At 39.3% G+C, this 27,635-nt stretch overlaps 2 protein-coding genes across 10 annotated transcripts in view; one reads left to right on the forward strand and one right to left on the reverse strand.

Annotated features, from left to right (window-relative positions):
• Nucleotides 1-12,933: 12,933 nt before the first annotated feature.
• On the reverse strand, nucleotides 12,934-18,508 carry TIGD4 (tigger transposable element derived 4). Its single transcript, XM_018926716.3, has one exon. The coding sequence runs from the start codon at nucleotides 18,409-18,411 to the stop codon at nucleotides 16,885-16,887; it is 1,527 nt and encodes a 508-aa protein (XP_018782261.2). The 5' UTR covers nucleotides 18,412-18,508; the 3' UTR covers nucleotides 12,934-16,884.
• Nucleotides 18,509-18,613: 105 nt separating this feature from the next.
• Nucleotides 18,614-27,635, forward strand: part of ARFIP1 (ADP ribosylation factor interacting protein 1) — a 40,623-nt gene continuing 31,601 nt past the window's right edge. For 3 of the 9 annotated variants that reach the window (XM_030239104.2, XM_030239105.2, XM_030239107.2), the window contains exons 1-3: nucleotides 18,614-18,799; nucleotides 23,026-23,105; nucleotides 26,870-26,971. In XM_030239104.2, coding sequence (XP_030094964.1) covers nucleotides 23,028-23,105; nucleotides 26,870-26,971 — 180 coding nt within the window. In that variant the 5' untranslated portion in view covers nucleotides 18,614-18,799; nucleotides 23,026-23,027. Of the gene's footprint in view, nucleotides 18,800-18,893; nucleotides 19,042-22,997; nucleotides 23,106-24,086; nucleotides 24,107-26,869; nucleotides 26,972-27,635 lie in introns of those variants that run through there. The other 6 variants (XM_018926712.3, XM_030239106.2, XM_018926714.3 and 3 more) reach the window with 6 other exon arrangements.

Genomic DNA, 27,635 nt, shown 5'->3' on the forward strand with positions numbered 1-27,635 from the left:
AACAGAAGTTGCTCTTCAGGCACTCACTTGGCTGAGGCACCTTTATGCTGTAGGTGAGAGAGCTCCCGCTCTCTTCCTCTGCCTTTCACTCCTTTACTACCTTCTGTCTTCATCTACACACAGTGTCATAGATCATACAAATACAAATCAGACACAAAACTTCATACATGTATGTTAGCAGGAAGATTTTTGTCGCTTTTCAGGGTGATTAAGCAAGAAATTTTCAATAGTGCCTCCCCTCCTGCCTTGGTTTTTAAGCTGTAATTCCCCCCACATCGGGGTGGGAGACTGCATGCATTTACAGCCCCAAAAGGCAGCCCCCAAGCGGGCAGTCTTCAGCAAATGGAATGAATGGCCTGCTCTCTTAGGAGCCTATAACTGAGTATTCAGGGCTGCTTCGTGCAGAGGAAGAGGAAAAAGCAGAAAACCACATACTTTTTTTGTTATGAGCAGGTGGCTTAGTGAGAAAATGCTGAGACACCAAAGTGATGATGGCTGCAGATAACAGGGGACAGAAGGTTTCTGTCCTCAGTGGGATGCAGGGCCTGGCATGGGGGTCACAGTGCCACGTTTGTGTGAGGTGGCCAGGGGAAGGTAATCCTGTCTCCCTTTCTGATGCCTCTTTATTTTTGCTCCCCCTTGGCAGTCTCTGTCTGGGTGTGCAGACCTTGGCTGTTGCCCCCCCAAACACTGCCCTGTCCTCTGTTCCCACCACCCCATCACTGTCCTCACACTCAGAAACATGCAAGAGCTAGCCAGGGGCTTCCATGCATTTCCTGTTGGATGGTGCTCTGTGGGTAAGAGCAATGGAGAACTTAGAAATTAAACCAAATATTTTCAATCTTCTTGCTATATAGGGTGGGCCCAGCCAGGGGTCTGGATCTGGATCTAAACCATACATGTACACAAGCAGGGAGAGTGGCTGGACCACAGAATTGGGCTGTTCCACTGTAGAAATACGTGTTAGGTCTAAAATTAATCTCTCTGAGTTGAGGAGAGTCTGCACTCCAGATTTTACTCTGGAGTATCCCAGGTAAGAACCATTTTAAATACTGGCATAAAATTTTCCGGTAGTAATCTAAGGAAAGAGGGTTGAATAGTGACAGTGTAGGAGCTTCATAGTACTTCCCCTAGACATCAGTCTGCCAAAATCTGATTTCTGGTCAGAATTTGTTGCGTTCTGGAATTTGTTAAAGCTGGTGAATCTTTCTCTTCAGATTGGTGGGGAGTGATCAATTGCTGCTCTGCTTCTCCAGCTAATAATTTTTTTAACACACTGATGCTTTTATAGGTCATCAGTTTTAGGTTGTTTAGCTTGAGTAGCTGAGAAATAGGTCAGTGATTCATTTAATGGCCAGCTCGTTGATAGATTTAAGCCCCTTGAATGATACAGTTAACTAAAAGTCTGAATTGGTTGCTTAGTATTGGCAATGCATATCATGTATGTATATCATAAAATAGTAAGGGGGAAAGCAAAGTTGCAACATTTGCACCTACAAGTAGATAAAGAGGAGCTCTGAGTTTTGAAGCCAATACACTGACCAACAAATCAAATAATTCTAGGAGATTTTCTTTAATATGATGTCATAGTAATACACAGTAACACTTATCAGACACGAGTGTCAGAGGTGAAACTTGCCAATACTTTTAAAATTTTTCCATTAAAAAATGACAGAAACTCCAAGGATTATTAATAGTGTCTAATTGACATAGACTGTTTGAATGATGGAAGTCCAGAAATTGAGGAACCCATCGTGCTCAGAGGTGATTTTGTCTTGTCTGGCAATAGGAAAACTGATAATGGGCTGGTGGCCAGCAAAGGCAAAGCCTGTCTGTGTTTTCAGGAGCAGAGTCTCAGATCCCTAGGCTGGCACTATTGTCCATCCTCAGCTTTCCTTGAACTTTAGTCAACAGTAGGCAACATCTTACTGTTTAACAGCATTTTTGCTGCTTTAAAATACAGAAAAGATATGCTATACTCCTTCCTATTTCTTTCCCATTTCCTTCCCAGCTTTGCCACTCTAATATCACATGGGCTACAGACATGTTCTTCTGATTTATCCTGCCCTGCATATTTGTGGTTTTGCCCCATTGTGTAGACTCAGCCCAGCTCACTCATCCATTATAAAAGCACAAACCTAGAGAGAGAAACTGGAAGAGAAAACAGGAAAGGATTTGTGTTTGTTTTGTATCTTTGCTGCATTTTTACACCATATTTTAATGTAAAGAACTATATACTTTTCTATTTTCCCTTTCAGTTTTTCTACATAGGTTGTAGTATTTCTCCTCAAGTTCCCATCAACTGTTATTAGCAAATATTTGACTGACAACTCATCACTGCCCCTTGAAAGCAAGATAGCCATCTACTGCTGTGTACACAAGTATGATTTCTAAGGCAAATAAAAGTACAGGAAATGTGACTCTTGGCCACAGTACCTTTTAATTAAGATTTTAGAGGCATACAAAGATGGTTTGGCGTGCATTTGACTACCCTTATTATTTTTTTTTTAATTGTAGAGAAGGAGGAACGAGGTATTTTGGATGCTGACAAATCAGACTCTCAGGCAAGGGCAGTTACCTCAGTCCATGCCCATCAGCATTGGGATGGTGCTCCCCTGAAGTACTCCCAGCAGGCTCCCTTTGTCCTGCCTGGGAAGCAAGGTTGGTACCAGCTTCAGTTTCTGTATTTCAGCTATGAATCTCTCTTCATAGCTGAAATACAGAAACCAAAAGCTGTAGTGACAACTTTGCTGTAAAACAAACTTGTGCATTTGGAAACCCATGTAGCTTCAGTCATGGATGGTTTTGTAAGAGGGGTGGATTGTATCTGGTAATTTCATAGACCTTAGTGCATTTACTAGGATCCATAATGCACCTTAGCAAAAATAAGTGTCTTTTCACAGGTAAAACCAATAAATGTTCAGGGTGCTTACATTTCCATCTAGAAACACTTGTGCGTGTTCAAAGTTACTGTTTCATTGGTTTTTAGAGTGTAAAGGGCATTTCTGAGCACAAAGCTAGGCTGTTTGCTGATGTTGTTCCCTAATAGAGAAGGATTTGCATCACTGAGATGACAGGATGTCATCAGTGTGACATTTTCAGAAAAACAGAAATGTATTGCAATGTTGCAGCCGCTTGGCTGACACTCTTGTAGTTCCTTTTTTCTGTGAGAACAACAACAGCTAAACTGTTTCAAGTGATGTGGCAAGCTGATGGTTAGTTACTGGGCTTTTACTACAAACCTGCTAGTACAGCTTGTCTGCTGCAGTCCTGAGCAGCTAATCCACCTGCTCTGAAGTGCAGGCAGGGGCTAGAGCCAGCCAAGTTCTGCTAGTCCCTTAATGACTTGTTTCTGTCTCTGACATATGTTGAGAAAGGACGGATAAAATTTTCCCACAAGTCGCTGTGAAAGAATGGAAAATAGCAATGTATTGCAATTCACTGCAACATTTTAAAAAGAAACAAACATCAAAGCAAAAGAGTTTGTGCAAAGCCCACAAGGATCTTCTTGAGTCAGCCAGAGTGTCAGCTGCAATGGCACTTCTGCGGGCTGCTGAGCTAAGCCAGATTTGCAGAATCTGGCTAAAATCCATCCTTGTGTAGAAATCTTGTGGGGATCTGGAACTGCATCCACAGTTGCACTTGTTTCAGAGCAAGCAATGCCTGACCAAGTTGCAGATGACAAAGCTCTCTTTCCAACAAATTCAAGTCTAGATTATATGAAAGGAGAAGTTACATTTTATTTCAGGCACAGAGGTACTTCCAGAAAAGTTTTCAATCTTTCTGAAACCAATGCCACCAGTTTAAATTAGAACAAAGTTTAGAAAAATGAGATGTTATCCCTAACAACTGGGACAATGTAATATCACTAAAATGAGAATGACAATAAAAGCATGAAAACAAGTATCTGCCAGTTTTAAGAATCTCTTTGCTTAACTGAACTTGTAATTGTCTTTTACTTCCTTTTTATTTTTTTTTCCACATACATAACACAGGCTGTTATTTCATGCTGACAATATTTTTGATACTTCAATAGGAACAGAAATAAAATACAAAAACTAAAATTGAAAATATCCAGATGTTTTCATCTACAAAATTGTACTTGAAAATATTCAGATGTTTGCATCTAAGTTTCTTTTAACAAAATTAAAAATTGGTTCAAATAGAGACTTCTAAAATTGAAAATCTCTGAAATGGAAGAGGCCTCAAGGTGCATTGAGAGCACTGGCAGATTTATATTGAAGTGTAGCTGCACACTTCATTTCTACTAATTTTTGGGAAAGCAGTACATGGATTATACATCTTGCACTTGCCAAAAGATTGCTAAATTACTTGTGACTTATGTAAATTCCTAAAATAGATGATGCCTCCATTCTGTTGTAGTACTGACTGTGTGTTGAAAGATGTGTCCTCCTGGAAGCTCAGCCTTCCCTCAGGCAAAAATCCACAGCTGAAACTGCACTTCCAAAAGGACAATGTCTGGTCAGCAAAGTCATCTTGTTATTTGACCACAGGAGAGACACAATTACTACCTGATGTAGGTAGTCCCCAGCAGAGCTTTCCTGTAGCCTAGTGGGGATCCACCCATAAAATCCTTCACAAAACAACCGTCCTAGACTCCTATCCTTGAAGTCTAGGTGGGACTCCATGAGTCTGTCTTGTCTCAATGCAGGCTGGATAAAGGTGGGATGAACACTCCAAAGTACAACTTAAGGGTTTGTTTGTTTTAAAGCCTGCACTTACCTCAACACTACCAGCTTCATATTTCTTTTGGTAGCTAAATAATTTGTGCTTTCTCCTAACTTTGTAACTTCAGAATGCTCCTGGGCACCAACAGGGGTTGTACCCTTTTCTGCCCCCAAAACTGTTTTAACAGAGAAAACCCAGGTTTTTGGGCCAGAATGCTGTGCCCCACTTATTTCCAAAACTGTGCAGAGTGTCCTCATGAGACATGAAACCATGAGCATCTCAGACAAGAAGCCAAGTCCTGAGCAATGCAATTCTGAGAATCAAATTTTCAGGCACTTTTATTCATTGTAACATACCACTACTGTGAGAGAAATTTACAATTTATTAATCTTTTATATTTTGTTATTCTGAGGCCAGTGCTGGAATGAAACTGAAATAAAAACCATAAGCTTTTAGAAAGGCTTGGGTCACCTTCCTGACCTTTTATTTATGAGTAAATCAGGCTTTCACTTCTTTGTGAACAGCATAGGGATTTATTTCTTAAAGGTTTGTTTCATTCTTTGAAAATAATTATGCACATGTTGTATCAGGGTTTAAGCTAGAATTAGAGACTGAAATTATATAAATGAAAATTAAATTTTCTGTAGGGTTGCAGTATCCCAAACCTGTATTAAGTATACAGCTGATGTAAACAATCCAAGTCCTAGTTAAAGGAACAAACGGGTCATTGGGCACTTCAACTCAGCTGTCAGGAGGGGATCTTCTTCCACTCTCAGTCAGGGGTTGACAAACACATCTGATCAGAAGTGGATCCCAAAAGATGAGCCATGTAATAAGCTAGGAAGAATTTATTTGCTTGAGATGCCTCACAGAGGGGTGGGAGTGTGTTCAAAAGCCTGTTAAGAACAGGAGCTGACTCCTGGGTCTCTGGTGTTGGGAATAAAGCTGTTTTGTACAGAAATGGCTGTGCAGGCACAGGAGAGCAGCAGGCCTCCCAGCACAGACAGACACATGGCAGACAATACAACTGTCATGGCTAAAAGGAGTACCCGTGCAATTTAGAAAAAAAAATCGGAGAATGGAAATCCTCTGTGGCTGCTCCTGGGAGTGAGAGAAGAAACACATCCCAGGTGTCCCATGCAAGGATCAGAGCCTTGTCTGGTCAGAGGCTTTCATGTGCCAGCTCACTTGATAAATGCATGGTCAGCAACTTAAATGGGGAAAAAGCTGTCAGCCAGTGAATTATCTTCAGATGAAACGTCAGCACTGCGTGTCTTACATGGAGGTCCCTGCTCAGTAGTTGTCACTTACAAGTCAATGCTAGCTTAAGATCTGGCTTGAAAAAAACCACAGTGCTCTGTAGAAATTGATATATATTTCTCTAAAAAAGATAACATGATGTGACATTGATGAAATAAAGTATTGAAAACCAAACAAAAATCTGTCCTGGGTGCAATCACTGGGGATTTAGTAAAATGAAGAGTAGAGAGACAAGGTACTTGAGGGAAAGTAAAGTAGATATTTTTAAATCCTCCTCACTTTCATTTTTAGGGTGCTTCAGCTGGATGTCTGAAGGAATTTCTCAGCTGTGAGCAATTCATAAGAAGAGAATAAAATCTGAAAAGCACATTCGTTCAGAAATACTAGACCATAAAAACACACCAGCACATCCAAATTGTAATGTGAGTACTAAGATTTTTCCAGCCACACCTAAAGCATCTGAAGATAATCTTTGATGTCCTAAAATAATGCTGCTTAAATGTTGCTTGATACTTTTTTAGGCTGTGGCAGCTCTCATTTGATCCTCCCATCTAGGTCACTTTTTCTGTTCTTGAATTAAATGTTGTCAAGTTTTTCCTTTGCATATTTTCACTGTAATTACTGAACTTTACTTCACAAATAGTTATATAGAGTCCAGACTCTAAAGAAACATTAAAGACAAGCCTTTTTAAAGCTTCTCAGATACCTAAAAATGCAAATAATCACTAACTACATTTAACAGTATGGATATCTGATCTAGGGCAAATTTTGTTCCTAGATTATTTGAAAAATCTATTTTCCATAGTTTGTAATTTAAATACCTTTAAAGGACCTAACCCAAGTGCTCAGTTCTAGTGTAGTATTATGAACCAACATTTAAAATCCTGGAAGCAGCCTCCAGTCCTGTCATAGTCCCGCTCTGCAGAGTTTGAGGACATATTTAAGCATATAAATAGTCCCAGTAGAAATAAAGAACCACCATCCAGCTTTAAACCAGACAGATATTAAAGAAAAAAAAAGTGTGATAGTCTGCAGACAGACTGTATTTATAATGTGTGTGCAAGTGAGAGGCTAAATTAAGGCTGTTTGGAAGCCTCTCAGCCTGTGTTTTGAGCCTGTGCCTGTTTAACTTCAGGCCCCTGAATCAAAATATTAGTGGTCCTGAAGGCACTTTTTCTGCTCCTCTATGCAAGTGGAAACTAGGACTGAAGCAATGAAACACAGTTGATAATTAGAAAATAAACATACTTTTGAAACACATTTTTTTTAAATATTCAGCTAAAGCACTTTCTAATGGCATTACATTGTTAATACTGGTTTGACCACCACAGATATGTGATACATCCCTTTGTCAGGGTGATTATACTAAACCCACATATTGCTAACTCAAAAAGTTTTCAACAGCCTTTGCAGTGCCAAGGAAGCTGTTTCAGAAATTTTACACTTTTGTCTAGAATCTGAAATCAGAAACCATGTTGAAACCTGGAAAACCATGTATCTGCACCCTCTTTTTCAGATGGAAATGTGGGTTGTGTCTTGCCTACAATTCTTATTTCTCTGAAAACCCCATCTCAACACAGGATGTATTTAATCTCTGACCAAGTCTTCATACAGGTGATAGAATTTTCTGGTGATATGTGTCCAGAATGCCATCAGTCACAACCCAGGGAGGGATATGCTGAGAGCATTTGTGGCAGAAAGCATTGCTTCTCAACACCCTGTGTTTAAATCTAATATTAAGTTCAGTATAGCTGACTGTAGTGCTGCAAGACTACCTTAAAGAAAAAAAAGATCATAAATTTCTGATTGAGTCTGGTATGGGGAGAAATTCTTTTCTAAGAGCTGGGTTGGATGTCTTGCAGCACATTTTCAGGTGTATCCATGTGTTGACCAGTGTCTATGATGGCAGTACAGGATGGCACACCTTTATTAAATATTTTTTTGATTGCTGTAGAGAGCTGTGACAGTGAAATATGCTTCAGTATATATACTAGCAGCCCAATTACACATTCTAATAGCAGTACACAGACTGATACCCTTTAACTCCTGTGGTTCCTCTTCTATGCATCTGTCCATGCCACAGTCACACCCCTGTGCCAAAGTGTAGGTGCACCAAGTGTGGTCTGAAGTGAGAAGATCATGGATCTGACAGGCTGCTACTTTGCCCACATCCTGCTCTCTGAGGCTTGATCTTCTGCCAGAAGGTACAGGTTTTATACTTAGGTGTATCCTAAGTATGAGACAAGCAATACTAAAATTCTCTGAGGCCTGTAATTCAGCCATTCACAGGCAGATGCAGCAAGAATGAAAGAGGTCTGTCCTAAGTAATGGCTGATAATGAAACCCTGGATGGAAAGCATTGTAGATATGATCCTATAGGAAATAGAAGCTTCCTGAAAGTGAACATATAATTCCTCTCATAAACCATTTTGGTTTTGAGTACTTAATTGAGAAGCTTTATGCCTTCTACCATGTCTGCAAAGGTCAATCCACACCTAACCTGAGTCTACACCCTTCTCAAATGTAAGTAAGGGCAGATCTCAGCATGGTTTAAATTCTTGTAATTTTATCTCCACACAGAGAGAAACATGGAGTTCATTTGAGGTTCACAACTTATTCTTTTCCCATTAGAGCTGGAAATGCTTTTAGAGAATGCAAATATCTGATACTCGACAAAAAAACAAAACCAAAGCAAACTAAAACAAAACAAAAGCCTGCCAAATATAGGTGCAATATTTAAAGCCTGTAAATCAGGAGGATGGAGTGCACAGAACCATCCCAAGTTTCCAAACTGGGGGACTGATCGGATCAGGCAGGCAGCTGACAGGGAACCTTTAAACTCTGAGGACCTGGAATGGCAGACAGGAAGAAGAGAGGAGGATGAATGATTAAAAGCAAACCAGTACCTGCATTACTGCTTTTGGAGGATGTAATCTCACAAATATGTGCCTTGCCTGAGGAGTCAGCATCCTAATAAGAAGCTGGCTCAGCCCACTTGGGAGGCAGAGCAGCAGTTAAACCTCCTGCTGGCTGGATCCCATGGGCTGTTTTCAACACGTTGCAAAATTTCTTCCTAATCCTTGCAGGTCAATATGCCTTTGAACACTAGCAGAGCTCCCCCCAAAGAACACTTTTCAAAATTATCTCCTTTGTAATGCTGCACCAGTGCAAGCTACTGGGTTCAACCCCTGTGAGATGAGAGAATAAAGAAATCTGAAGGAATTTTTAAATTCATAAAGCTACCTAATCCCCATTCCAAATAATTCCTTAGGAAGCTTTCATTAATACAAGTTTCATATAATCTCATTGTCCAGGATGCTCTCTGCCATCCCAGTATTAGTCCTCAACAGATCATCACTGCAAATGCAGGCATTTCACAAGGAATGCAGGTTTGGAGTTACACATGTGCATTATGGCTGGGTGTGAATAATGCTGCTGCTGGCTGGATCCCATGGGCTGTTTTCCACACGTTGCAAAATTTCTTACTAATCCTTTATGCTCCAAAGGTGCTGTATGATTTAGGGCACCTAAATCTACATGGGATGAGTGAAGGCCAGTAGAGGATGTGACACAAAAAATTACAAGTTTTATTACATGTTTACTTCAGCTTTACCTTTTCTGTTTGGATTTCTGTTGCCAACTTTACACGGTGAAAGGGTATGAAGAAAAACATTGCCATTTTGGCAATAAATTATCAAATTCTAAATTTCTTTTTGTTCCTAAGAGAATTTCTATTGCCTTTTGAAAAGATTGGGTTGGTAACAGGACATTAGGGGAAGCCTCCTGATAAGGATTGGAGGGTTGTTTTTATTCATTCAACAAGCAGAGGCAAGAGGCTGTAGCTCTGTCTGCCTGTACTTGTATTTCTGTCCTGCCATTGCATGTCTGTAGCATTTGCCACATCTGCTCCTGCTTCTCTGCAGATGCTCAGTGTATAATGCACTGACTTTGGTCACCCTCAGCTCTCACAGGGAATTAAGGGTTTGTCTACTAGAACTTGAATCATAATTCAAATTTGAATTGTTTGCCTTTGCCATGTGTTGAGTATACATGTAACACTCAGAACCACCTTTTCTCAGAGCAGTAAAACTGATATCCATTGTGCCACCTTTTCAAAAATAGTTTAGCAGTTGTTAGTAACAGCACATAATAAGTATCTCTAATTCAGATCCCAAGTTCATATTACCAAGTCTCTTGGTTAACTTCTGAAAAGCCATGACAATTTTCTAGCTCATCTGACTCTTTCTGAAACGTCTAGACTGCAGAAACTCTCCTTACACAGAAATGCTATTTCAGCCTTGCTTTGTGTCTAGGCAAATGTCTATTTGCTTACTGAACATTGATGAGCCCTGGGCAGGGCAGTGACAGTTTACACAGATTGTGTGTCATTAGCTCCGGGGAAGAAAACTCAAACACAAATTTGTGTCATTTTTGAAGTGGAGCTGAATTGTGGGTGGCCATTTCTTGCTATCCAGAATTTAGAGAACTTGTGTTGTTACCTCTCATAATAATTTCTGTGAGCTTAATTATATATAGATATGGACTTACAGAGGACCCTCGATGTTGATTTTTAATAAAAAGTTCTGCTTAACCTGACTGACAAATTCTTCTTGAGTTCCTGCAGGGGAATCTCAATAGACCAGGACCCGGCCTTTTAACTCCTCCTTTTTTATGTTCTACCTGCCTTTCTCTATGATCTCAGGCCATATGGGCTCACTACACATGACACAAATATCTGAAGTCTCACAAACAGCTACTGAAATGGCAAAAAGCAAAAATAAACAACAAAAAATATAGGTTAAAATAAAAAACCTTGATAGATATTAGCTAATGTTTGAGCTGGCTTTCAATCTGACTTTTTAATGCAACATTGTAACACAGTTAGCAATGCCAACAAACAGTCTTGAACTCTTTCTTTGCGCAGGTTTTGTTTGTGGGTTTATTAAAAAAAAAATAAAATTCATGCTGGTGATCAGGAGGGCAAAAGAAAGTTTCAAACAAAGGCAAGACTTGAAATGACTAAGCATAAAGGATGGGGGAAAAATGCAAAGATGTAAAGGGAAGATGACACACTTTTAATCATTACATAATATTTGATGTACAAATATCATGGAGACACGCCAAGTAAGATAGAAAGTAAAAAAACTGGTTGTCTCCAGAAAGAATTAACTATTTGTTTTTGGAGGAGAGTACTGGACATGAAATCATAGAAAGGAGGACAAGGGAGTTTGAAATGCAGTTTAAATATTAGACAGGGCCAGTAAAAGAGGAGGGAAGAAAAAGCCAAAGAGCTAAGAGTAGCAATATGATATTTAGAACTGGAAATGTAAAAGTGGAATATGGGAAGGATACTATACAGGCAGGTAGGGGTAAGAGATGAAAGAGAAATAGGAGCAGTTTAAACAAAGATACTAAATGTCAAATTGAGAATTTCAAAAGAACAGGACAGAAGGGACCACTGACAGAAAGAGAAAATGGAGACACCTGAAAGGGGAGAGAGATTATGTGTTTTGTTACCAGTTCTCTTGGACATTCTGGGGAACTGCTGGAAAAAGCACTGCTCACCCTCTGCTACAAAAGGAAAAGACAAAAAGAAATAATGACATACTAAATGTTTTCAGCTAAATGAAGCAAGGATTTGGGAAAGCCACTAAATACAGCAATAGACATATTAGGGCCTACGATCACGAGGATATGTACCAAGAGGGTGATACTAGTTGATACATGAGACAGTTCAAAAATATGATCTGCAAAAGATAATATTAGAAATAGGGAGTGTAAGGGGGAAAGCAGTTTGCCAGAAGGTTGGGCCAACAATCCTAACATTAACATTAGAATTGTCAGGATATCAATGAATATAAAATGATAGGGACAATGGATGAATAAAAGGTGGAAGGGGAAAGAAATAAAATTTTGAATAGCAAAGTATCATATTGCATCATTTATACAGGTTAGAAATAGGAGGCACCAACGCCGCTAAAAGAAAAGCAGTGCTTTCATTAGGTTGTGCCCTTGTATGCATGATACAGAGCACATCTCTCAAGAGAAGTGGCTGACTTCAGATGAGAAATCCAGCAACTAGTTACCACATGTTGAAGTAGCTCTTGAATAGTGAGTGTTTTGTAAGAACTTCTCCAGAGCAAGAACTTTTCTTTCAGCCTTGCTACTGATGCCCTCCTCAGCAATCCTAGGTCCCACAGTCTTCAAACCATAAACCATGAGTTGTTTCATTTGGCATTTGGGGTGAGGTTATACTATCCCGTCAGACCACAACTTTCTCAGACGGATGAGTCACTACCTTGGTGATTACAGCCAAGTGCTGGCACAGCACATAGAGCAACACAGGTGTGGAAGGGCAGGAGGATGCAAACCAGCTCTGGAACTTACCTCCCCAGTGATACGGCCACTACCTGTGGGCAGGCTGACAACTCACATGGATTGTAGCTACCTATGTGTTGATGGGAGCAACCTGTTCCCCTTGGGGCTCTTCATGCTCAAGGCTGGAATGTTCTGGCAGAGGTAGCAAGACATGAAAGCTTAGGAAGAGCGTGACTTTCAGCTGAAATATTGTAAAACACAGAAAGCCATTTTAAAAATTGTCAAAAACACGGCATATTCTTACTCAACAGATTTGGTAATTCAGTGTGCTATTTGTTCACTTTACTGATAGCACTAATTTGCAGTTTACACTTTTCCATTCCGCTCAAAGAAGAGAGGTGACACAGCTATGAATAAGCTGACAAGACACTACTGGCTTCCCCACTCTGCCTTAACCCAGAGATTGTATGGTTTTAACTAGACCAATGCACTTAAACAGCTACATTTGAAAGGAGAAAATTCAGCTCAAGTAGAGTAACTGAGCCACCAAGAAAGGAAATGATCTACACCTGAATTCCTGTTTCTATAAACCAATGATGGGTAGTTGCATAGGAAAAGGGAATCACATGTCTATACCACACTGCTTTACCAGCCTAAAGGCTGTGTATAAAATCAGGCTGTCGGATATCAAGTTTTTATATTTTCATCTGTTGCAAAGATTTTTTTTTTCTGTTGTTAAAGGACGTATTGACAGAAATATGCTGTCACTCATCCCGCTGCAAAAATTTCAGTTAGATTTGTTTGCTTATTAATTGACTAGGCTTTGTTCTGATTTTCAAGGAAGGGTCCCCCAAAACAGACATATTAAAACATTTAGATACAAATATTGACTTGTATAAATATAAAAACTCTTCTCTGACCACAGCAGCATTCAATTCTCAATGAGATCCTTGCAAACCCTTCATTTAACAAATGCCTCCCAAAAACAGGAAGCACCAGCTTTTATTGATATTAAAGGAATAAAATAACATGAAACACTGTCATTACATTCCATGGTTGCCCAGTCACCACACATTTCAGGTAAGTCTTGAGTATACTGGCCAATATTACTCTACTTCGCTACTCTACTACACTTCAACAAATAGCCACCAAAAAAAACTTGGAGGTATTTTACTAATATTCTCATGTTACAATTTAAATTAAGTTTACAAAAATATTGCACATAAAATTTAAAATCATCTAAGACTCTGTTTGTTTGAGGGTATTATTCTCAAGATTTGAGTAATAATGTGAGACCATCAACTCATTTACTTCCATGATTGCTTAGCTATCAAAATGTCACAAATCTTGGATATACAGGCACACATGGATGGCTCTCTTATAAATCCCTGATTGCCTCCTCTCTTCCATTTTTGCCTAAGGGTGAAAAAAGTCGTTATTACCTTTTACCAAAGGAGAGCAATCTTCCTTTTGATGACAGTTTTAAAAGAAGATGTAGTTTTATAGATCTAAAAGGTATCCATAACTGCACACACAGTAACAAACACACAACAAAACCACAGTGTAATATTTCTTGCCGTTTTCAAAAAACACGCATTTTTGAAAAGCATACTTATTTTACGTATTACTTATCTCAATAATGAATCTGAGTATGTTTTTTATTATATCAAACATACTTTCCAAATATTGTTTTCTGTTTTGACCTTGTCTAGACATCAGTTATATTTTTAAAACTTCATATTTTCAGTTCCCACTTCTAGAAGTCACTTTTGGGTTACCGAAAGCAACCTCACTGTCTTGATGCTGAAGAACATAATCAGCATCTAACCATAACATGAAGTAGAAAAGCTATAGAGAAAAAGCACCTTATTGTCCATATTAATATTAAAGTATTAAAGCAAACAACAGCCTTAGTTACCTGCCTTTTGTAGAAAAGGTTCTTACTTTTAAATATGATGCTATCTAAAGCTATATTCTCCCTCTTCCTCCAAAAGATACCACCCCAAGATGTAAAAAAAACAGTGTCCTGGTGGTTTACCCAGACAATGTAAAGAAATCTCCAGCTCAAACTGTGTGCACAGGCTGAACTGACAAACATTTACACAACACACTGCTTCCTTTTCCACTGTTTGTATTTCAGATCTGGGAGTCTGCGTCTCCCTGTGACAAACACCCAAAAAAGTAATAACTTCAGAATTTCATTTTCACTCATTGTAAATGTGACCAAAATCCAAGTGAGGAGAAATATTTGGGCTTCTAAATAACTTTGAAAGCTATAGTGTTAGAATTTGAAATGTCTGACTTACAGAACCAGTTTTAGTGAGTGCATTTTAGTTTGGTTTCTCAGAATAAACTAGGAGTCTAGGAAGAAGTCATAAATTCTCTAAGATACAGGATTTTGACAGGCGGTATGCTTTTTTTAAAGCAAGTTTCACAATTCACCTTCAAAGTCCAGGCCAAATTAGTAAATCCTTCCTGTTGCTTTCATAAGAGAGTATGAAAACACTCAGTAACTCACTTCCTTCCTTTCCAGCTAACAATGTTATTTCCCATCTCCTGATTTTACAAGCCTCTTCTTGCAAAAGTTACACCTCTTGTAGAGTGCGCCCTTGTTTAACCAAGATTTGCTGCTTACATACATGAGTCTTTCTCATTCAGATCCAACACTTTCACACTCTGAATTCTCTCAGAAGGAAACAGAGTTCCTTTATCTGGAACTCAGGCCAATGAGGGCCACATGGAGTCAAATCACAACAAATTACACATTGTCTATACAGATAAAAGAAACTTTTCTCTAAACTTGCCTTTAGCAGAAGAAGCTGTTGCAAAGAAATAGATTTTAAATCAAAAGGTTACTATAGGAAAATTATCTACAGATAATCCTACAGTCTGTAGGATTCAGGTGAACTTCAAATAAGCTTAATCAAAATCAAAAGTACTTTTCATAAGCTTGTTCTAAAGTATATAAGCAAGAAGAATGGGACACAGATTGTTATTCTAAAAGCTTTTGCATCTGTATTTTAAAATAATAAATACCTAGAATAGATAATTCAGTGGAGTACCTTTTTGACAGATTCTATAAATCTCCATGTAGAACTTTATTTATTGGGATTTCAACAGAAATTTCTTAATTAATCAGAATATCCTTTAGATGGAATTGCCAGAATATACTTCACAACAAGAAACCAGAAGTTTGTGGGGGTTTTTTGGAAGGGGTTCTAGAAAACGTTCATACAGCCAAAAGCTTCTTCTCACCAACCCTAATATTTTCACTGTCTTCCAACAATCTGATACATTTTCTGAGATGATTTCACAATATGGAAAATGGATAAACTGTCCTACCCCATTAAAAAAAAAAAAAAAAAAAGTAAACAAAGCTATAGCCAAACTATTTAAAACTGAAGATTCCCATATGCATGAGATTTTTTTCTCATGGTTTAATTTTAGGCAGCATAATAGATTTTTTATTATGCAGGCTTCGTAAAGGGCCTCTAACTTAGAAAAATTATTTCTCTAAATTAGAAAAATTATTATCTCCAACTTTTGAAAAAAATTTATATTGATAGATATGGAAAAGATTTAAAACAGGTTTTGAGAAGAGCCAGAAGGTCATATACACTGTGGGTTTTGGCTCTGATATGATTACCTTGTTTGAAATGCACACTCAAAGACATGTAAATGTACTGTGATTTAGACAACTTCACACAGCAATCATGCAAACAGCACCCTTGTTAATGGGACTTGTAGTTAGTGCATTGAATCCTACAGCAAAGCCTCCAAGTACTGAAAATAAAACAAGAGCTCAGTGAGATTTTTTTCTGAAAAAAAAAATACTGGGATTTTTTTCTGAATTTCCTGTAGAAATTAATGGAGTTGCACAAAAAAACCTACATCAAATCAATGCATCAAAAAGGATGAAAAGGAGAGAATGATCTTTCTTTTTGAAGTAAAGGTTGTTTGTCTTTTGACTCTTGGATAAATGATTATGCCATTTGAGTGTATCCACACATGAGCAGTTTTAAGAAAACAAAACAACACATTTAATGTTGTGGTAACTTTCTGCTGTTCATCATCTGTTGCAAGAGTAAAGATGGCCAGAATTCTTGATAAAGGGCAAAAATATTTCTTTTTAAAATGCCTTACTTCTCAGAATTTAAACATGTATTTTCTGTGTAATTCATTTTTGTGTTTATGTATCAAAAGCACCATGGTGATAAATATTTACTACTCACTGTCAAAACTCCAAAAACACCAGTGAAACTATTGATGTGTAGAAGTGCTAGTGTCTTCTTGAAGAAAGAATTCCAAGTGGTCAACAGTTTATCCTGAGTGCACCAAACTGCTCAAAGAATTCCTTTTACCTCCACTGTACTTATTACAGTTAGCATTTTAAGGGTTCAGCTTACTCCCTCTCTTCACCTCAAATATACGTTATTTGCTCCTGATTTCGTGGAAAATTTCAGTTCATAGCCCTTTTTTCATTGTTTAGTTATGTTCATCTAGGCACCTGAGCAAAACATACCAGAGTATGTTTCAGCAATGCTTGTTTTTAAACTATCTTTGATTATATAATTTGTTTTTTCCCCAATTACATGCTTTCCCACAGTGCTAAAATATTTATTCACATGTTACATGTTGAATAAAATTCTCCAAGTCAGCTAGGGAATCATAAAGAGAATCATCTGTGTCCTGACTTCTGAGAAACTTTCGAAGGGTATCTAAAGCACTCAAAGCCTCATTTTTGGATGGTAAAAGCTGTTCAGCTCCCTGAAGTTGATCACCTTCATCCTTATCTTCATCACCAACAAATGTCCCAGCTTTATCTGATGCACTTTCTTTGGCACACATCCTTTCATTATTTGTGGGCATTTCATAAGTTACCAAGCCATCATCTATAGCTGCATATTCTTCCAGAGACAAGCCTTCTGGAAACTCTACTCCAGCTGCCCGTGCATGTGCAATCAAATCCAAATCACTTTCAACTTCATTGCCATTATCATTTGTCTCAGTTTTTAATTTGAAAGTTGCTCCACTGCAACTTTCTGCAATAGTCTCTGGTGTTACTTCCCTCCAGCACAGGTACAGCATCTCAATTGCATCAAGAAGGGTCAGCATAAACTCTTTATTACTTTCTACACAGTCAACAAATCTCTTGATAAGACAGCACCTGTATTTTACCTTCAGAATTTTGATAATCCTTTCTTTCATAGCTATACATGAAGAAGAGTCTGGAGGAAAGAACACTAATTTGACAGACTTCAGGTTCTTTACTTCTGTGTGAGCTGGGAGAGAATCAACAAGAATAACCACTCGGCGCTGCTGTGCTTGAAATCTGTGATCGAGTTTGTGCATCCACTGTTCAAAGATTCCTGAAGTCATGCACGCCCTATTATTTGCTTCATAATCCACTGGCAGCGATTTCACATCTTTGAAAGAGTGTGGACTTTTGCTTTTTCCTATAATGAACAGTGGGAGTTTCTCAGAGCCATCCATATTTGTACCCACCACTACAGTGATGCTCTCTTTGCTTTCTTTGCCTACAGAAAAAGCTTCCCCTTTAAACGTAAACGTGTTATGTGGTAACATCTGATACAACAACCCAGTCTCCTGTATGTAAAACACATTTTTTGGTTGATAATCATTTAAATAACAAGGAAGCACATTTTGGTACCAAAGAGTTGGAGCACCCACTGCAGGAGTAGCAGCTGCTTCTACAGGCTGAGCTCTGAAAACTAAACCGTACCTCGACTTGAAACGATCGAGCCAGCCATTGCTGCATTTAAAATCACTGTGTCCAAGCTTCTGGGCAAAATCATTCGCCTTGAGGCGCAACATAGGGCCATTGACCGGCACATTCAAGCACTGTGCAATTCTGTACCACTTCATCAAGGCTTCCTCCAGATCGGCATAAAAAGCAGTCCTCAGCCTTTTCCTTTTAGGATCGAACCGCAAAGTTTCAAAGGCTTCCAAAACTTTTTCCTTATTCTTCATAATCGAAGACAGGGAGTTCCTCTTGATGCCATACTTGGCTGCAATGTCCGCCTTTTTCTTGCCGCTCTCCACAGCGCTTATGATGTCGATTTTCTCCTCGATAGTTATGCTTTTTTTCCTTCTCACTGTGGCTTCGGGCAGTGCCTCTGCCATGGCACCGAGCAGCGTCTCCCAGGCGCGCTCATCCGCGCCCACAGCCGGCCAGGCTCCCTCCCTGCCGCTCCGGCCGCTTTCCCCGCCGGTGGCCCGACCTCACGGGCACGGCCCTCGGCGGGGCTGGGGCAGCCTCCCGGGCGGTGCCGGCGGTGGTTGCCATGGCTGCGACCATAGACATGACGGCCTAGAGAGGCCGCCGCCGTCATCCCTTTCCGGCCCGGCGCTTCCGGCTCCTGCTGCCACCGGAGAAGGAAGAAAATAAAGCTTGAGAGGGGCCGCCGGCGCCGCGCCGCCTGGTCTCCTCCGTCCCCCCTTTCCTCCTTCCGTCCTGCCCTCCCGTCCCCCGCAGCACGACGTGCCGGGGCCGCAGCGGCGCCGCCGGCAGGTGAGGGACGGGACGGGCCGGGCCGGGCCGGGGCAGCCGCTGGGCCCGGGTTCGGGGAGGGCCGGGCCGCGCCTCCCGCTCCGTCCCGTCCGACGTGTCACCCCGCGGGGCCGGCCGCCCTTCGCCGGGCTCCGCGGCGGCACCGGCAGTGCCCAGCGGGTCGCGGTCGGCCCGGCTCGACCGGCCCTTTGCGGGGGTGCTGGGCGGCTGGACAGGGAGAGCAGCGCCCTGCTCGGGTGCAGGTGGGTCCCACGAGATAGAGAGGGAAGCTGTGTGTTGGTAGCGGAAGAGAGCTGTAGATGCTGTGTAAATTTTGTGCCCCTGGGAGTTATTCCACACCCTGGCAATTACTGTTTTAAGTGTGCCAATTTGTGTTTGCTTACTGTTCTTAAAGCATGGAAGCGCTTTGGTGTTGTGCGACAAACAGGTGTTGCATGTGTAATTGTCTCCAAAGGAGAGGCAGTTCTTCCAGAGAACTGCCAGAGTTTCTTATAGTACCTCTCAAATAGGTTATTTTTAACCAAAACCCACTAATAGCCTTTAATTGCATGAAAGTGGGATCATTGTGAACATCCAGCCCAGGATGTAGTTTCCATTTCTCACGTGTGCTTTTTATGCTTGGTGGAAAAGGTAGCAAGGAGTTATCACTTTGCAGTTGGTGGCTCTGTTACTTAAGAGTTGATTCTCTAGAGAAGATAACAGAAGGGTTCTTTTTGCAGGGCTGGAGAAGGATGTCATTTGATCAGTGCAACTCCAAAACTTTCTGAATCGTGTGTATGTTCATGTATGTATATGTGTGTGTGCATGTGTATGCACACAGTTAAAATGTCAGGAATAAAAAACACAGAAGAGTGTTAGATTGAAAAAACGGGAAGCTGAGGCAGTAGCTTGATCGGCTGCTTTTTTTTTGATTTGGCAGCCCGTGGCTTAGCTAATCTGGAGATGAGCAGAGCATTAAATTGTTTAGGGCCAGGTTGACGTAGCATGGAGAGTGTGAAAGTCAGCAGCAGTCCTGTTCTCCAGTCTTCTTCTCCATCATGTCTTCTAACTCCCAAGCATAATTAGATCTTGCAAGTGGAGCAGCCAGGGAATTCGAGAGCATTAAGAAGAAACTATGGTGTGATTGTGGCAGGAAGTGTTTAATACAGTTCTTTATAGTACTTTTTTTTTTTTAAGTGGTTGATCTCTATCTTGACAAGAATTAGTAAAAGTGTTCTTAGTTAGAAATTGAAATAGTCATTAAAATGGTCATTTTTCTACCAGCACTGGGATTTTCTTCAGTGTTACAAAAATTTACATTCTTACTTAACTTTTTGCAGTTAAGTAGTAAGACAACAATAAAAGTGTGTAATAAACTTCATTTTAGACAGAAGATGTCTTGCTGTTGCCTTATTGGCAGTTAATTTAGGAGAAAAGTAAATGAAGGAACCAGTGCATCTTGTTTAGAAAAGCCAGTCTTGAGAATCCCATGGTTCTCACTTGAGACCATCAATCATTTACCTAAGAGATGTAAGTATGTGAGGAATATACTTCTTATTCAAAATTAATTTATTGTTGATGACATTTACTATATATTTTCATGAATATGCAAATATGAATTTGCCTTTTTAATGAAAAGTACATAAGTATGCTCTTATTACCATAAATTATAAATGGTTAAATGTCTCTTTATATTTCCATCCTAGAGGAAGCTTACTATGTTGTTTGTAAATTCTTGCTTTGTTTTGCTTTTTATTTTGCCAGTTGAAGAAGTGATATTTAAACCCCCAGGACTCAAAAATCCTGTGGTTTTATTTATGATGAGCAAACCTTGAAATTACTGAGGCTGTAATCCAATATACATTTAAGCTGCACTAAGAGGGGAATGATTCTTAGTCTGATCTGTCTTCTGTTCTGCTGTGGTGCAGTATTTGTGTGGATTTGCAGAATTGGTATAGTGGGGTAAAAGAGAACTAAGAAGGGCAGGTGTGATGTGGACAGAGTTTTGGTTCTTGTGGAACCGAATATGAATCAACCATGTTTTTTTCCAAGCAGAATCTCTTTGAGTTGCTCTGTTGCAGCAGATGGTAGCAAATGTCCTGGTACACCAGTCACCTAATGTGTTCGGAAGTTGTGGCTGCTTTAGTGAGGAAACAAACCAAGCCCTCGATAACACAGTCTGTGCTCTTCTGGGGACTAGCAGCTTCTTATAAAGAGCAGCCCTCTGTATAGCACCTGCAAGAACTACAGAGATGCTAAAGTCTGTGTGCATTTCTGTTGTGGAGCTTTAGAAGATAGATGTGTGTAGATGTTGTGATTACCACGATTTCACATGGGTGTCTTCACTTATGAATCTTGGTGAAGATGTAGAAAGTTTTCATCCTTGCATCCAGTGTTTGATGCTTTCATCCCCATTTTTTTCTGTAGAAGTAATAATCAGGAAATTCTGTATTTAAATTTGAATGTGCAGTTGAACTTTTTAGGAAAGCCACCTTTAATCTACATTTTTTCACCTTCTCATGTTTTAAAATTGATCACTGTGATCCTGCAGAGCTGTGTTGAAACTGTTAGCACTACTTGTAGGAAAAGAACGCTACAAAAAATTGATCATGAAGGGGTGTTCTAACATAAATGGTGCATTCATTTGGGTTTTAAAAAATTAATTATTTGCCTTTATGCAGTGTCTTCTACATGGATTTGTGAGATGGTTCTTGTCCCTAGGTTCTTAAATCTATCAAAAGTTATTAAATCAATCAAAAGTGTTTTTGCCTGTAGCATTTAATAGTTCAGAACAGTGTTACTGTGGTACATAGGCTTGTATGTGATGAACAAATATGACTCCAGGAACACTGATGTGGTAGAACTGAAGAAAAGATTGTCTTAAAGAAGGCTCTACCACAAGATGAATTTAGCTTTTTGTTTAACAAGTAGAGCAAGGAAATAACACTTACTGTCCTATTCTATCATCTAATTGTTTTAGCTCCTCAGAAATAAGCTGTTAAGCACAGAGGTTGTTTTCAGCCACAGGCAGAGTTTGAACAGGATCATGTGGGCAAACGGCATCTGTGCTGTACAGTCTTCCATCTTCAAAAGAAATTTAAAAAATTAAGAAAGTTATATAAGGATGTTAAACTTATTTCTTAATTACTTCAAAGGGACTTTTATACTGATCCTAGAAAAATCCAACTTCATTCAGTGGTGGCCATGAATGAACTGTTTTTCTGGAAAAAAATTCTTATTTTACGTATTTAGTTTTCCAAAATAAAGTGATAGGTTATCCAGTGTAAAATGATCTAGATGATCTAGGTGATTCAGTTTCTCAGCCTTTGTGTCCTTATTTTATTTCCCTTGCTATGTGAGCTGCTTACCTTATTAATTATTTGCTTTAGTTAGAATGTTTTATAGTTCAGGAATTTGAAATACAATATAAACACAAATAGTAATCTCTTCATAATTTTTTTTTATCTGGCATGTGTCTGAACATGTATGAAATGGTGCAAGACTTAATGAACTGAAGTCATGTGTGATTGTATACAATACTGGCAGATTAATTAATTTTTAATGATTGGTTGTCTCCTCCTCTCAAACAACTGAGTGAATTGTGGTGTCACCTGTAGTTACCAGCTATTTGGAATCAAATTTAGATACTTTCCTTACTTAAAATAAAATTGTGTATGTAATTCATCTTTCATGATCACTATATTTACAGAGTTGATTTCTTTCTCTTGTGCTTAATGTTAACAACTTTCTTTGCTTTTGTAGCTGAGATCTTTTTGAAGCTAAAATGAAAGGGATTCTGTTCTAGTAAACACAACAGACTTAGCAGCTTAATAAGTTTCAGTGGTTTAGCATTAATGTAATCTTGCAATGTTTGGATAAATCTTATGCCTTAGCAAAATGGTGATCTTTGCAATGGTAGGATACAGTCAGTGTACTGTTGCAAGTGGCAGGATATATGTCACCTGAAGAACCTTGTTTGACTTCCAGGGTTTTATGTTGCAAGCTTAGTTGTCTGTGGGGAAAGGTTGCTTTGGCAGTGGAAGCTTACACTAAACTGTATTCCTAATCCCTCTTAGATTTTTGGGGAGCTGAAGGCCTGGTCACTATCAAAAGAAGGAGGTTTCACTTTGCTTTAGCAGAACTTGTAAAAGAAATGTTTTCTGAAAGCCTGCTTTGGTTTCTGTGAGGTTACAACATCCAGCTCCTTTCACTTCAATTAATGCATGCCAAACCTGTTTGGTTTTCAGGTATGTCAGAACACAGCAGTGAATCCACAACTCTTGATGAGTCTCATCCATCTGCAGAAGAGGTCCAGTCTGGCTGTGAGGTGATTGAGTGATAGTTATATTAGTGTAAAATCAACCAATCCTAACAAGTTTCAGATTCCAAAAATTCTGCTTTACATAGCACAGTGTTGTTAGAATGGGAATACGAGTTCATGCACAGCATCTTGAATGGGTGGGGTTGGTTTTGAGACAACATTAAGAACAGTCCAGTTAACTCATAGCAAAGGATTACTTCAGCCAGTAGCCTGTTGCTGTGCTGCTGTATTTGTTTTGTAAGTTGAATAGATTTAGGCATGGTAGAATCTGAAATGTGTGAGTGTTGCAGGAAGAAAGGGTTGGTATTCAAAGGCATCAATCTTTGTGTAACCTCACTCTAACAGGGTATTTTATCTACTGCAGAAGGACTGAATCTTTTTTTTTTCTGAGACCAAATACAGTTTTCACCTTTTTGATGGAGAAGTCTGTGACAGATTTGACTGTTCTAGAGTTAAAATGAAAACAAGTAATGCTGACTTTATCACTATTGAAGTTTCAGTGACAGTGAATTGTTTTTAAACTTTCAGTAAAAACAGAATAGTGATTTTCTTTAGCATGTTTCCAGATCTGATATTTGTAAACACAGATGTACAAAGAAAACATAGATTGTTACTGAAGGGCAATTCTATTTTTTTCAAAATAAAACATGCATCTGAAATGCAGTGTTTTCCTCTAGTGCTTATATCACTCATGTCTAATACATCAATACAAATTCAGGAACTTATTTTGATTTATTTTAGATTGTCTATAAATATGATACATTTTCTTCTGAGGAATCAATTTCTTTGTATGCTTAGTTTAAGTCAGCTGTGGGCTGCACTTGCCAAAGAGACACTTGATTTGGCAATCATACTCTCTATTTCAGCAGAAATGCTGCTGTGGTTTTTTTGGTGGTTTAGTTTTCTCTCAGATCAATAAGCTTACCCTGGTTGTGTGGAATTACAGGAACACACATCCAGAGGTAAATAGAAATGGCTGTTGGATTTCACAGTAGCCTACAGTCAGAGTAAGTATTTTGAGATGCTGCACTGCTGATGCTGTGGGCAGTCCTTCATTCTCAGTGGCTTCTTCACCGCATTACTGCCTGCTGTGTTTCATAGGTGCAAGTGTTGGAGGTGTGCCTGCTTTGGAGACTTGATGGGAGTGGAAAAATTACCTATCCTCTTTGTGAGCACAGGTCACTTTCTTTTGATCTGCAGCGTTTCCGGAATCTTGTTTGCTGTGCAAATACATTGTTCTGGCTCAGGAAGGAGGTGAAGGGATGGTGAAAGCAGCTTGGGGAAAGAGTTGGGGAAAAGGCCAAGGACTGGTTCTTGATAGTAGTGCAAGCTTAAACTGTTAACTAAAATGGAGATGATAGTTTCTTGTCATGTCTGAGTTAAATTAGCAGTCTATCCCACTTCCCCTTTTCAGCTGCTCATTTCAAGGCTTTGGTGCTTGTCTGACCTCATTGCAAACTGATTCAACTCACTGAAGCTGGAAAATTAACCTGGTGAAAAGGTCTGTTGCCAGGCTAGTGAGTTGTATGTGGTGCCTGTAGTCAGGTGAGTGTTGGGTAGCACTGTGGTTCACAGTAGAGACTGGAAAGTAGAGTGGTGAAATGTCCCTTTCAGCAATGGGAAATTGTTGTAGTTCAAACGTAGCTTGGAACTGACGTTAGCAAGTAATTTTTTGCTTTCTCTGAACTAGATTCATAGGTCTGACTCAAGTAGGAATGCCAAAAAAATAGGCGAACTGCTTCTAGTTGTCCAGAGAAGCTGATGAATTTTTGTTTCCTAATATATGTATTTATTAGAGATGTGTGCTTATGCTTTGAGCATGTATATCTCTGAACAAAAGCATAAAAATACATCAATGTCAATATTAGCAAAATTATTTGAGATTTTCATTGAGAAGCACCTAAGTCAAGATGTTTTTCCTTTAATTAGAGATGCAGTTTTGTTTGAGATCCCTAGCAAAGTGCCCCTTGACAGAAGAGGACTCTCCCTTTGCACTGTGTTATCTGATAATTTGCAGAAAGAAGAACAAAAGTAGCTGTGAACTGTATGTGGCTTATGCTAATGCTGTGTTATGCAAGTAGCTGTGACAGGCCAAGCATTTTGAAAAATACCTCACTTGACCATATCAAGTAGAAGTGTAGTTCCTAGCAGTCTTAGAGCTTAATTAAGCACATATGAGATTTAGAGCAAGTTTAAGAAACTTGAGCTATTGGACAGATTTCCCAAAAATGTGGCAGGTAACTAGGGCATCTAGTCTAATGATGTTGTATAGCAAGTCTCTGTGAGGAACAGGGAGTTGGACCTGATGATCCTTATGGGTCCCTTAAAACTTGAGATAGTCTATATTCTTTGAAATGAAACAAATTACTGTTTTAAAAGTACTTATAAAATAAGCTTAGACCTTTTGGTGCACTTTGGTAGGAACACATTTATTGGAGCCTACAGACAGTGACTAGTTAGAAAAAGTCTGGAGAAGTCTCAAGACTAATACAGGAAATCAGGGTCACAAATGTAAATGAAGTGGTGATATGTGAAAGGGAAAGAAATATTAGTAATGGGGTATGACAGAAGATGCTCCAGTTAAGAATGATGCAAGTGATGCTCAGTCAGTACCAGTAAAATCTTTGTGTTATATTCATACTCTGTAAAGTTTCACGTGTGGAGAAGCTGATACTTCAGATCCTGATCTCAGGCAGGGCCTTTTCCTGACCCTTGGGCTGAAAAGAGCTGGTTCAGTTTGATGATTTAAGAGCTTTAAGGGTATAAGGGTACCTATTCTCAAGTACCTGTTGATGGTACACCTTGTCTTGCCAGTCTAGCACAGGTGTGCGGGCTGGTTTGAGGACTTCAGACAACTTTTATGTAAGTGAACAAACACTGCCTTGGTTGTGTGTTGATTTTTCTTCTGTTTACACTTTAGATGACTGATGAAGCTGCCTTGCAGAGTTAGGAGTAGCTTTTTGAAAGGGATGCAATTTTCACTTCCTCTTAATTTTGGAGTGTTAAGCTGCCATTCTCTCTTCAGGTGCTTGTAAATGATGTGCAGTTCTTCTGGGAATGTCTCTTCAAGGCTACACCTTAGGTCGTACTTGAAAGCGGTGTACTTGAAACACAGCTGCTGCTGCTGTTCGTGATACAGCTGCATTTGAAACTAACTTTGAGTCCTGAATTCTCTTGGTACTTGTGAGCTCTTTTGGTGCTTCTGCATTTCACTTCACGTTTGCTGCTGTTGATTTCATGAGAGTTGTATACCAACAGTTTAGTCAGAAGGTGGCACTATATTATGGTAAAATAAGAAGCAGCTGAAACTATTTTAAAGTTTGGAATCATTGCTTTTCTTGTAACACATGATTAAACATATTGCTCTTCTCTAGCACTTATTGTTTATTAATTCCTAGTACAATTTTTTTAGCCAAGCTCATTATAATTTGAGATACAGAAACTACTCTAAGGCTCAAGTGTGCATGTAAAACATTTGTCTGAGCCCACTCCTCATTTGTGTCTTCCTCCCCCAATGCCAATGGGTTAAATTTTCGTTTTCCGTTTCTCTTAGATATGTAAACTTTAAATAACTTCTGACTGAGCTGTTATGGAGTATTACTGTGATTCAATGATGTGATTAAATAAACATATACAGACTGAGTAGACCAGAGTATTTCCAGTTGGAGTTTGAAATAAAATCGACTGTTATGAAACCCATACATCAAATATTTTCAAATGGATTACTTGTTGGAAATGGAAGAGAAACTCTAACCTGTTTCTTTTTACAGGGAAGTGCAATGGCTCAAGAATCTCCAAAAAACTCAGCGGCAGAAATTCCTGTGACTAGCAATGGACAGCTGGAAGATTCTCATGAACACAGCTTTAACAGGGTCAGAATTTTCTTTGCTGTCTATTATGGTACCATTATCAAAAATGCTGAAGTTACAATTCAATGCGTAGCAGTCGTCACTTGTAGTTTTCTGGAGGTTTACTAAAAAACGCCTTTGAAGCTCATAGATAATTGTAAGAGTTGACCTAACACGGTGCGGTTGCCTATTGCAATGATATTTTTTTGTGTAAAAGGCACGTTCGTGGTGGCAGAAGCTGAGCTCTTCCCCCCCGCTCGGTGCAAGTGAACGATCAGTTTTGTTCGCACCCGGGCGTCCAGCAGAGGGCGCTGGGGCACAGCCTGTGGAATTTGGGGTCGCACCCCTTTTATTCGGATTTTCGTTTGGAATTGTCCACGTTTATTTGATATCTGCTGAAGCTTAGGTTTTAAGAAAAGCTCTTAAGTTTTAACAGTTCCATATCGACTTGCAGTGCAGAATTATTTTTAAAAGAAATACTCAGCAGAACTTCAACATTTTATTCTGTTTTACTAAAATGCTGATTGGAGGGGGGAACCTTCATAAGGTTTGTTGTTCAACTAAGATCTACCAGTGACGTAATGTAAATTAGTAGAGTGTTTAATGAAATAAAGTTAAAGCTACATTTCTATGAAAATGTATGTTTAGGGAGACCAGCTTGGGAAATGTATCTTGAAGTGGTAAGGAT

The sequence above is a fragment of the Serinus canaria genome, chromosome 4, assembly GCF_022539315.1.
Source record: "Serinus canaria isolate serCan28SL12 chromosome 4, serCan2020, whole genome shotgun sequence".
Classification (NCBI taxonomy): domain Eukaryota; kingdom Metazoa; phylum Chordata; class Aves; order Passeriformes; family Fringillidae; genus Serinus; species Serinus canaria.